The following is a 12,984-nucleotide window of genomic DNA, read 5'->3' as shown; positions in this document are numbered from 1 at the left end:
TCTCCTGTGAAGTAGTGATGCTTGACATATGCCTAGTTTCCTGAAATGAGTCACATATAGTAGCTACTACTCTTAAACCATTGGTTACCATCTACCGTAGTGCCCTTCGCTTTATTACAGGTGACAGTTTCAATTCTCATCACTGCATCCTATATCAGGTTGGCTGGACCTCTCTCAAGTCCCATAGATCACTTCATTACTCACTTCTTGTTCACAAAGCTCTGCTCTACAAACTTCCAGCATACCTCCCTTCCCTGTTGAAATATAAAAATATGAGATACCAAACTTGTTTGCAGGGTTGGTTAAGTTTGGTAACTCCACCTTTAGTTTTAACACACCTCAGTTATGGAATACCTTACAAAACAAATGACACATTCCCTGGTGCCCATCAGGTAGTTTAAAACTCTGTTGTAAAATGTGTTTGTGCAATTGTTTCAATTGACTATTATACAGTAACTTATTGTAATAGCATGATGTAATGTATTTATAACGGTCTTGTAGTTTTTATCTTTTTTGGTGTTGTGTTGATGGATATTTATTTTTTCTCCCTCTGGGCACCATTGCAAATAAGACACTGGTCTCAATTGGGCTCCCTTGAGTAAATAAATGTAAGTAAGAAGAGATCGCCTACTGCTGTGGTGCATAATCGGGTTGTATTGAGCACAGCTATCCATAGGGGCCAGAGCACTGCCTCAGCCGCCTCCATAGAAGGACCTTCAAACCCTCACTGGCCGGATTCTCCTTTGATCCTGAAGTTGCAAGCATGCACAAGGTATTGGGTTCTTCACAACCTTCACTATGACCATTATGCAACCTTTTCATGCTTTTTTTAAATGATGTGAAAGCAAGCTTTGCTTTTATACTTACAAGACCATCGGGCTTGATTGAGCTGTTTTGTCTTGTGTGGTGTCTTCCTGTATTTCCTTAAACCTTTATTTTATCAAAACATCATAAAAAATATTTTTGGTCAGTAGGTGCCCAACATAACAAAATAGTTTGATAATTTGTTATAGCAGTGTACTGTAAAGTTTTCCCTCATCAATTTACACACAATACCCCATAATGACAAAGCATAAACAGGTTTTTAGACATTTTGGCGAAAGTATAAAAATAAAAAAATCCTTCGACGTCATGTCTTGGTATTTGCTCTGACATGCACTGTCAACTGGGGACCTTTTATAGACAAATGTGTGCCTTTCCAAATCATGTCCAATCAATTGAATTTAACACAGATGGACTCCAAGTTGTAGAAACATCTCAAGGATGATCAATGGAAACGGTATTCACCCGAGCTCAATTTCGAGTCTCATAGCAAAGGGTCTGAATACTTACGTAAATAAGGTCTTTCTGTTTTTCTGTGTAAATAAATTCCCCCCAAATTTAAAAAAAAAACCTGTTTTTGCTTTGTCATTCTGGTGTATTGTGTGTATTTAATCCGTTTTAGAATAAGGCTGTAACGTAACAAAATGTGGGGAAAAAAGATGTGGAGGTCCTGAATATTTTCTGAAGGCACTGTACATCTCCAGGGAGTTCATAGCCAGGCAGAATTACTGGTAGGCCTACTCTTAATGATGTAGAACGTTAGGGTGTTGCTTAGGAAGTGTAAGGTTGACATTCTACTATATCTCACCCCTCAGGGGTGTGATAACACCGGGCGTAAGTGACAGTTGGTGTTAGTGTGTCTTGGCCTCCGTTATTGTTAATGAGAAGCCTCTACGTTTGAGGATAGACAGCATAAGGAGATCTAGGGCACACATCCCAAATGACACTCCGTTCCCTATATAGTAGTGCACAACTTTTGACTCGGGCCACGTGAATGAAGGGCTATTACACACCTTCCACTATAGGTTGACGTGGTGAAGAGAATGACCGTGTGTACAGGAGGGGTTGCACGGATAGGCTTCTTTCAGCCACAGGTGAAGACGTCTATAAATAGCATATGGTAACGGCTCTGCCAACACACTTGGCACAGCCTGGGAAAGAGACAGAATTTGTTGGCGCGCCTACACATTAATACGCAGTTGGTTTTTATATCTGTACCTAATGCAGATAGGAAGCTACTGGAAATGTGGTTTATTAACTGTTGAATAGTATTCCAGGTAGTTATTGAACAGTAAGGCTACTTCACTTTCTTTATTTTACTGTTACAACAGTTTGAACAGGGGCCTGTTTGTCCTATGCAGCTTTTTTTAGCAGAGAAGTGAAGGAGCCTGCGTGTATAATGTTCATGTTCTCAGTCAGATAGGGGTGGGTCCGATAGCCTAGTGGTGGCCCCTTGAGGAGCAGAAGGGCTAATCGTTCTATAAAGTCATGTCGTTAGTGTAAAAAGGAATGACGTGAAAGGCTCACCACTCACTCCTCTCTAGCTACGACATTAGGGAATTCATGTTTGTCAAGCCAAAGGAGTGTGGGAGGGGAAATGGGGGGCTGAAAGACATACAGTTCTGTCACCTCAATGTTATGCTTGGATTGAGACGGGAGAATATACATCACTGTGTCAAATCATGCAAGGACGGGATAGGGGGTACTTTATCACCCAGGGTGAAGTGGTACATTATATCTGTGCTAGGAAGTAGGTTATGGGCTGCAAAGGCCTTTTTTTTACTGTACAATGAAGTCAATGGGCTGGATTTACCCAAAAATGAAGATGTATTAATCAGGAAATGAATGTGACTTCACTAAACATTGGAGACATTAATTAGCATGGTACACTTTTCCCCCAATTTCTATATATTATTAGCATGACGTTAAAATGTACACATTGCCAAAGCATTCTCTCTCTCTCTCTCTCTCTCTCTCTCTCTCTCTCTCTCTCTCTCTCTCTCTCTCTGTATCTCTCTCTATCTCTCTCTCTCTCTCTCTCTCTCTCACTTTATTGACATGGCAAGTTCATTATTACTTATATTGCCAAAGTATACATATCGAAAAAATAAAAATATAAATTTAAATATAAAATATATATATATTTATATATAAATAAATGGTGGGACCAACAGCAATAATAATAGTAGTAGTGGACATGGGATTACCATTAACAACAACTACAACAACAATATTAATGAGAACAACAATACATTAAAGCAATGGTAGTAGACCAGTGTCAACATGACTGAGAAGACACATGATGTAGAATGAAAGACAAAACAAAACAAGATGGGAAATATTATCGACATTACTTTGCACTTTTCACTGGCTGTCCCTCAGGTTGTGGCAGGAGGACACATATTTGGCTGCCAAAACTGCACATTTTGGCTTTTCACCTAATAAATACAGGTATTTGATTTTTTTTCTTCATCTTTTATAGTTTCAATTTCTTTGTATTGAATTATAATTTTGGGAAAGAAATATTCACTTAGGTCTGAGTATTTGTCACAGTGCAGTAGGAAATGCAGCTCTGTCTCTACCTCTCCCCTGGAGCAGAGTGAGCTCAGCCTGTCCTCTCTGGGCAGCCAGGTTTGTCTGTGACGACCGGCCTCTATAGCCAGACTGTGCTCCCTGGGCAGCCAGGTTTGTCTGTGACGACCGGTCTCTATAGCCAGACTGTGCTCACTGAGTCTGTACCTAGTCAATGTTTTCTATCAGTCACAGTGGTCAGATAGTCTGCCACCATGTACTGTCTGTTTAGAGCCCAATAGCATTGAAGTTTACTTTGATTTTTTGTTGTCTTTCCAATAGGTGATATATTTTTCTTTTTGTTTTGTGATGATTTGGTTGGGCCAGATTTTCTGAGTGCTGTCCTGAGGCTCTATGGTGTTGGTTTGGGTTGGTGAACTGAGCCTCAGAACCAGCTGGCTGAGGGGACTCTTCTCTTGTTTCATCTCTTGACATTGTAGAGCTGTGTGATGGAATGTTTTGGGGTCACTTGTTTTTAGATGGTTGTCAAATTTGATGGCTCTTTTTTCTATTCAAATGAGGAGGGGGTATTGGCCCAATTCTGCTCTACATGCGTTATTTTGAGTTTTTCTTTGCACTTGCAATACAGTCTTGCAAAACTCTGCATGCAGTATTTCGATTGGATATTTTTCCCATTTGGTAAATTCATTATTAGAGACTGGACCCCATACTTCACTGCCATATAGAGCAATTGGCTCTATAACTGATTGAAAAATGTTGAGCCCGATTCTAATTGGAATTTCGATTTTGATGTTCCTTTTAATGGCATAGAATGCCACAGCTACCTGTGTTGCTGATATTTTTGGGGAAAATCATTATATTAGTTTAACGGTCAGAGCCCAGGTCTGACAGAACCTGTGAAGATGGTCTAGGTGCTGCACCAGATCTTCTGCGAACAGCAGACACTTGATTTCAGTGTTGTGTAGGGTGATACCAGGTGCTGCCGATTCTTCTAATGTTTTTGCCAATTCATTAATGTAGATGTTAAATAGTGTTGGACTTATTGGGCAGCCCTTTTTCACTCCCCGTCCCTGAGAGAAGAAGTCTGTTTGCTTGTTGCCAATTTGAACCGCACATTTGTTATTAGTGTACATTGATTTAATAAAATCATATGTTTTCCCTCCAATAACACTTTCTATTAGTTTATAAAAAAATACCTTTGTGCCAAATTGAATCAAATGCTTTCTTGAAATATACAAAACACGAGTAGATTTTGCCTTTGTTTTAGTTTACTTGTTAATCAATTAAAGTGTGGAGGGTGTAAATGTGGTCTGTTGTACGATAATTAAAAAAAAATCCAATCTGGTTTCTGCTCAGGACGTTGTGTTCGTCAAGGAAATGATGTAGTCTGCTATTTCTAATATTGCAGAGAATTTTTCCCAAGTTGCTGTTAACGCAAATTCCTTATTATTTGGGTCAAATTTGTCTCAATTTTTATAGATTGGTGTGATCAATCCCTGGTTCCAAATATGGGGGGAAATACCTGCAGTGAGGATAATGTTGAAGAGTTTGAGTATAGCCAATTTGAATTTGTCTGTATATTTGATTTCATTTAAAATACCATCAGCACCACAGGCCTTTGAGGTTGGAGAGTGCATAGTTTTTCCAATAATTATTATTCTGTAATTTGGGTATCCACAGGATTCTGATAGTCTTTGACTGCTGATTCAAGGATTTGTCATTTTTCTTGTATATATTTTTGTTCTGGGCTCTTTGTTATATTGCTGTAGAGGTTTGCAAAGTGATTTCTCCACATATCCCCATTTTGGATAGCCAATTCCTCATGATTAGGTTTGTTTAATTTATTCCAATTCTCCCAGAAGTGGTTTGATTCTATGGATTCCTCAATTCCATTCAGCTGATTTCTAATGTGCTGTTCCTTTTTTGTTCTTAGGCTGTGTTTGTATTGCTTCAGTGTTTCCCCAAATTGAAGGCGTATATTTTTGTTGTCTGGTTCTCTGTGTTTTTGATTAGATATATTTCTCAATTACTTTCTTAGATTTTTGCAATCATTATCAAACCATTTTTCATTATCTGTTATTTCTGGTTTGCTCTTATGCTTCTTTAGATTAGCCGAGGAGGCTAATTTGTCAAATATAAAGTTTATGTTCCAAACGGCTAAATTTACACCTTCATTGCTGTAGGAGAATGCTACGGCTAAAAAGTTGTCCAGGAGAGATTGTATTTTTTGGCTACTAATTGCTTTTTGGTAGATGTCTGTACTGTTTGCACTCCATCTATAGGCCTGTTTTGTAGCATGTCATTTATTGGGCCGTGATGCTTCATGGTTGGGTTCTGCTCTTCTCAGATACACTGTGATTTTACTGTGGTCTGAGAGAGGTGTTAGTGGGCTGACTGTGAAGGCTCTGAGAGACTCTGGGTTTAGGTCGGTGAGGAAGTAGTTGCTGCTGCCAAGGGATGAGCTGTAGGTGTACCTACCAAACGAGTCCCCTCTCAGCCTACCATTGACTATGTACAGACCCAGTGTTCGACAGAGCTTCACGAGATGTACTCCGTTTTTGTTTTTCACTTTGTCATAGTTGTTTCTGTGGGGGTATGTGGGGAGGGAAATGTCTCTCTCTCTCTCCTACAAAGTTACTTTTAAAAAGCTTTTTCTGTCCACATTTTATGCCACATTTTAAAGCCTTGGCCTATGACTCAGTCATCTGTAAGCAGTGGCAACAACCATGGACATGCATTGTGATTCACTACAGCCACAGAACTTACATAGACCAACAACACCATTACCCATTTTATAGGTGCCTTTTATTTTCCCCAAGCTGTAAAGCCAAGTTTCCACTAATAAGCGTTTTATACCAACAGGCTTGTGGTGGATGACAGCTTCAATAAAGTGTATATAGTTGTATTTAAGGGCTGGGAATTGCCAGGGACCTCACAATACGATATTGTCACGATACTCACATGTTTTACATTTGATATTTTAGCAGATGCTCTTATCCAGAATGACAGTTAGTGCATTCATCTTAAGATAGCTAGGTGGGACGACCACATATCCCAGGCATGGTAAGTCCACTTTTCAGAAATAAAGTAGCAATCAGAAAAGTCAGAGCTAGAAGGGGGGGGGGGGAGTCAAGTACAAGTGTTCAGGACTTGTCTTTATTTATATATATACTGGACAAAAAATGTACACGCAACATGCAACAATTTCTACAATTTTAGTAAGTGACAGATCATATAAGGAAATCAGTCAATTGAAATTCATTAGGCCCTAATCTATGGATTTCACATGACTGAGAAGGGGCTCAGCCAATCAGAATACGATTTTCCCTGCAAAAGGGCTTTTTTACAGACAGAAACACTCCTCAGTTTCATCAGCTGTCTGGGTGGCTGGTCTTAGACGATCCTGCGGGTGAAGAAACCAGATGTGGAGGTCCTGAGCTGGCGTGGTTACATGTGGTCTGCGGTAGTGAAAAATTGGGTGTGCAAAATTATTCAGCCCCCTTAAGTTAATACTTTGTAGCGCCACCTTTTGCTGCGATTACAGCTGTAAGTCGCTTGGGGTATGTCTCTATCAGTTTTGCACATCGAGAGACTGAATTTTTTTCCCATTCCTCCTTGCAAAACAGCTCGAGCTCAGTGAGGTTGGATGGAGAGCATTTGTGAACAGCAGTTTTCAGTTCTTTCCACAGATTCTCGATTGGATTCAGGTCTGGACTTTGACTTGGCCATTCTAACACCTGGATATGTTTATTTTTGAACCATTCCATTGTAGATTTTGCTTTATGTTTTGGATCATTGTCTTGTTGGAAGACAAATCTCCGTCCCAGTCTCAGGTCTTTTGCAGACTCCATCAGGTTTTCTTCCAGAATGGTCCTGTATTTGGCTCCATCCATCTTTCCATCAATTTTAACCATCTTTAACCAGCATTAGTGAGGTCGGGCGCTGATGTTGGCCGATTTTAGGCCTGGCTCGCAGTCGGCATTCCAATTCAGGTCAGTGCTTTCTGCAGGCCAGTCAAGTTCTTCCACACCATTTCTTTATGGACCTCGCTTTGTGCATGGGGGCATTGTCATGCTGAAACAGGAAAGGGCCTTCCCCAAACTGCAGCCACAATGTTGGAAGCACAGAATTGTCTAGAATGTCATTGTATGCTTTAACGTTAAGATTTCCCTTCACTGGAACTAAGGGGCCTAGCCTGAACCATGAAAAACAGCCCCAGACAATTATTCCTCCTCCTCCAAACTTTACAGTTGGCACTATGCATTGGGGCAGATAGCGTTCTCCTGGCATTCGCCAAACCCAGATTTGTCCGTCAGACTGCCAGATGGTGAAGCGTGATTCATCACTTCAGAGAACACATTTCCACTGCTCCGGAGTCCAATGGCAGCGAGCTTTACACCATTCCAGCTGACGCTTGGCATTGTGCATGGTGATCTTGGGCTTGTGTGTGGCTGCTCGGCCATGGAAACCGATTTCATGAAGCTCCCGTCGAACAGTTATTGTACTGACGTTGCTTCCGGAGGCAGTTTGGAACTCGGTAGTGAGTGTTGCAACTGGGAACAGACAATTTGTATGCGCTGCGTGCTTCAGCACCTTTCTGTGACCTTGTGTGGCCTAACACTTGGCGGCTGAGCCATTGTTGCTTCTAGACGTTTCCACTTAAAGTTGACTTGGGCAGACATTTGATGAACTGACTTGTTGGAAAGGTGCCACGTTGAAAGTCACTGAGCTCTTCAGTAAGGCCATTTACTGCCATTGTTTGTCTTTGGAGATTGCATGGCTGTGTGCTCGATTTCATACACGGGCCAGCAACAGTAGTGGCTGAAATAGCTGAATCCATTTATTTGAAGGTATGTCCACATACTTTTGTATATATAGTGTACAGTTGAAGTGGAGTTTTTTCAACCGCTCCACAAATTTCTTGTTAACGAACTATAGTTTTGGCAAGTCGGTTAGGACATCTACTTTGTGCATGACACACGTAATTTTTACAACAATTGTTGACAGACAGATTATTTCACTTATAATTCACTGTATCACAATTCCTGTGGGTCAGAAGTTTACATACAGTAAGTTGACTGTGCCTTTAAACAGCTTGGAAAATTCCATAAAATTATGTCATGGCTTTAGAAGCTTCTGATAGGATAGTTGACATCATTTGAGTCAATTGGAGGTGTACCTGTGGATGTTTTTTAAGGCCTACCTTCAAACTCAGTGCCTCTTTGCTTGCCATCATGGGAAAATCAAAATAAATCACCCAAGAACTCAGAAAGCAAATTGTAGACCTCCACAGGTCTGGTTCATCCTTGGGAGCAATTTCCAAACGCCTGCAGGTACCATGTTCATCTGTACAAACAATAGCACAAAAGTATAAACACCATGGGACCACGCAGCCACCATACCGCTCAGGAAGGAGACGCGTTCTGTCTCCTAGAGATGAACGTACTTTGGTGCGAAAAGTGCAAATCAATCCCAGAACAACAGCAGAGGACCTTGTGAAAATGCTGGAGGAAACAGGAACAAAAGTATCTATATCCACAGTAAAACGAGTCCTATATTGACATAACCTGAAAGGCCGCTCAGCAAGGAAGAAGCCACTTCTCCAAAACCGCCATAAAAAAGTCAGACTACGGTTTGCAACTGCACATGGGGACAAAGATCATACTTTTTGGAGAAATGTCCTCTGGTCTGATGAAACAAAAAAATAACTGTTTGGCCTTAATGACCATCGTTATGTTTGGAGGAGAAAGGGGGAGGCTTGCAAGCCGAAGAACACCATCCCAACCGTGAAGCACGGTAGTGGCTGCATCGTGTTGTGGGGGTGCTTTGCTGCAGGGGGGTCTGCTGCACTTCACAAAATAGATGGGATCAAGAGGATGGACATTTATGTGGATATATTGAAGCAACATCTCAAGACATCAGTCAGGAAGTTAAAGCTTGGTTTTAAATGGGTCTTCCAAATGGACAATGACCCCAAGCATACTTTCAAAGTTGTGGCAAAATTGCAAATTAAGGACAACAAAGTCAAGGTATTGGAGTGGCCATCACAACGCCCTGACCTCAATCACATAGAACATCTGTGGGCAGAACTGAAAACGCATGTGCGAGCAAGGAGGCCTACAAACCTGACTCAGTTACACCTGCTCTGTCAGGAGGAATGAGCCAAAATTCACCCAATTTATTGTGGAAGGCTACCTGAAACGTTTGACCCAAGTTAAACAATTTAAAGGCAATGCTACCAAATACTAATTGAGTGTATGTAAACTTCTGGCCCACTGGGATTGTGATGAAAGAAATAAAAGCTGAAATTAATAATTCTCTCTACTATTATTCTGACATTTCACATTCTTAAAATGAAGTGGTGATCCTAACTGACCTAAGACAGGGAATTTGTACTTTGATTAAATGTCAGGAATTGTGAAAAACTGAGTTTAAATGTATTTGGCTAAGGTGTATGTAAACTTCCAACTTCAACTGTATGTGAATTAGGAAATTAATACAATATGAGCGATTTAAAGTGAACTCTTAGTCCACACAAGTCCCCATCATCAGCTTTGTATCAGTCAGGCCATGTAATAGACCTGTAATAGACCTGAGGCTTTAGGTCAGACAATAACTATTTACAATAATGAGTTATACAGTCAAACACCAATTCAACATTCTCCTTATGTAAGTAAGTGGCAGATATCTGACATTAATCTTTGTATTGAGATGTTGTATTCTAGGTAGGACTATTATTAAAGAGAGGCTCTGTGTCCGAAATGGCACCCTATAGTCCCTTCATAGTGCTTTCCTTTTGACCAGATCCTTTTTGGGGCCTGGTCAAAAGTTGTCGACTATGTAGGATAGGCGTTGGAAATGTAGGATGATGGATTGGCGTATGGTGGTCCTCGTTGTTCTTCTGAGGGGACTGGAAAGATCACCTGCTTTGTTTTCCTCTAAAATCTACAGCCATAGAACACCCCTGAAGAGCACTAATGGGAAGGTTTCACCTGGCACTTTCTTTCAGGCACCTAGACACAAACTATGAATCTATAAATAAATAAATAGTCATATTTTTTTCTCTCCCTCATCCCCCCCCCTCTCCCAACCCTCCCCCCTCCAGACGGCGAGAAGGACCACCCTAAGACCGAGGCGGGGGTCATCTGGAGGGTGACCGGCGGTCTCTTCAACATGACCAGAGGGGCGGTCGGCGCGACATGGGGAGGCGTGGCCTGGGTGGGCTGTAAGAGCTATGACATCACCAAGACGGTGGTGACCAGCGTGCCGGCCGCCGGCGTGGGATTAGTCAAAGGGGGCGTTTCCGTGGTGACGGGAGGAGTTGGAGCAGTAGGGTCCGCAGTAGCCAGTAAAGTGACACCAAAGAAAAAGGATAAGTCGGATTAGGCCTAGACCCAACTACCACCCCAATCTATGCGTCCTTCATTATCTGTCTGCTGTGCATAGGATCCATCTGGTTACTGATGGTAACGATTCAGAGTTGAGATAAGCCCAAGTACCTTGGATTTCCACGTAAATCATTCAACGACATCAATGGGGAAACTTGCGTGAAAAGCCGAGTTAAGCTTGCGGATCTCAAGTCAGAATACTACCCTGAGGCAGCCATTACAGAGGGAATTTTATGGGATTTGTGACGATATAGGAAGGTTGAACTTACTGCCGATGTACTTCTGAGAGGGATCTCATGTTTTTGTGATTGACCTGGGTGTGGGAAGGGCATAATAATATGACGACCACGCACAATGTTTGTCATGCGTAAGAACAATTTGGTAGCGATTCAGCAAGGACACGTCTACACATTTCTCAAAGACTGGAGTTGATTTAAATTCTTCCAGTTGTATTATCTTTACGTTAGTATGAAAACAAAGTGAAAGGTACTTTTTACACAACTTAATTTCACCAGTTTGACATCGGTGATTGGAGAACACACACCAAAAACGACGTGTGTATGTGAAGATGTACAGAGTGCGTATTATAATAGATATGTGAATAAAAGGTACGTGGATCCTATTGATGCAGATAGAGAAGGTAGGAGAGGGACTTTGCAGTCTTGAAACTCCATTGCAACTTGGATTTTTTTATTTTATTGTACAACAGGTGAGGGGATTTTTTTATTTTTTTTGAGTTGGAGACCTGTTAAATAAAGCGTGTTATTGCATAGAAACGGATCTAAAAAAATCCTGAAAGACACCTTTTTGTATACATGTTACTTATATCAGCAGAGGTCCTGGGGTGTTTAAAGAAATTAAGCACCATTTCACCACCAACACACGTACGTAAGGTCAAGGGTCATAGTTCATGCCTGCATGGCAAATGTCACCCTATTCCCTTTATAGTGCATTACTTTTTACCAGGGCCCTCTTGTTTAAAAGTAGTGCGCTATATAGGGAATAGGGTGCCATGTGGGACTCATCCTATGTCATTCACTTGTATGGACTTTCCTCAAATCTATATATATGTGCCTACCTGTACAATGTAGATACATTAGATAGATAAGTACGGACATTCCCGGAGTATGAGGGCCAGTTGAAAACTAACCTGCTTTTTCTTTCCACGAATCCCACTTCTGGGTGCCAATATGTTTGGCATGAAAATGAGTTGACAAGATGCCAGAAACAGATCTGGGTACAGGCTAATTCATTTCCACATGGTTTACATTGTTACCATAGTGCTGAATTACTGTCCATTCTGATGAGACATTAGGTGTACACTTTTTTTTGTATTTCAATATTCACTAGAAAGAGAACACTCTTGGCATGGTATTTCCACGCCCTTACGTTAAGCATTGCATGCTTCAAGTAGTCGTTTTTCCCTTCTCCCTGTTTATTATTATGACAAGTCTTGCCTATTTCATTTGATGCTTTTTCCTCTTGTCCTGTCTATTTACTGTTTTCCTCATCTCTTACTTCTGCTAGTTAATATATGTATTGGGGACTCTGTTACTATCACCCGATGTGTGTTCCAAATGACACCCTGTTCCCTATTTAGTGCAGCACTTTTGACCAGGGCCCATAGGGGCTTTGGTCAAAAGTAGTGCACTATGTAGGGAATAGGGTGCAATTTGGGACGCATACCTGGACCTTTAAGACCAAGTAGATTTTTCTCTATGATAGAACTATTTTTGCAAAAACTGATGCTGTATTCTATAAATAAAACTACTCTGTATTTGAATTCAGATTGTTGCATTTTATTCGGTTGCTAAAGAGGATACTGCTTTATGTCTGTATGTATGACCCTCTGCCCTCTCTCTACCCCACCCTCACCCTCAGAGGAAGTTATGGGTCCAGTTATAGGTCCAGCTGATAGCAAGGAAATCAATAACATGTATTGGAAAAGCAGAGAAATTTGTCAGAATATTCCAAAGTCTGCTTTTGTATTACATAGTATCCATTTCCTTGACTCATATCTCAGTAAGCTTGACTTTCTACTTCTGCTGGTGTTGATGACTATTCTCTCCTCCTACTCTCCTTATACTGTAGTGGACGTTTTCTGTGTACAAGGAGCAGTGATAGGAGATGAGGATAGATGTTCAGGTTGGGTTGTTTTCAACCACTCCAAAGGTGTGAAATAATGTATTTTCCAGTTTCTATTTCATCCGTGCGGTTGATTTCGGCTTTGGTATTGCCTCTA

At 41.0% G+C, this 12,984-nt stretch overlaps 1 protein-coding gene across 1 annotated transcript in view; it reads left to right on the top strand.

The window, feature by feature from the left end:
* Positions 1-12,525, top strand: part of zgc:101566 (transmembrane protein 263) — a 52,221-nt gene extending 39,696 nt beyond the window's left edge. Inside the window, exon 3 of the mRNA XM_036979564.1 lies at positions 10,460-12,525. Within this exon, the coding sequence (XP_036835459.1) occupies positions 10,460-10,740 (281 nt within the window). The 3' untranslated portion in view covers positions 10,741-12,525. The remainder of the gene's footprint in view (positions 1-10,459) is intronic.
* The last annotated feature ends 459 nt before the right edge of the window (positions 12,526-12,984 follow it).

The sequence above is a fragment of the Oncorhynchus mykiss genome, chromosome 1 (assembly GCF_013265735.2).
Source record: "Oncorhynchus mykiss isolate Arlee chromosome 1, USDA_OmykA_1.1, whole genome shotgun sequence".
Classification (NCBI taxonomy): Eukaryota; Metazoa; Chordata; class Actinopteri; order Salmoniformes; family Salmonidae; genus Oncorhynchus; species Oncorhynchus mykiss.
The sequence above is the reverse complement of the archived record's forward strand: the minus strand, read 5'-3'. Positions and strand labels throughout refer to the sequence as shown.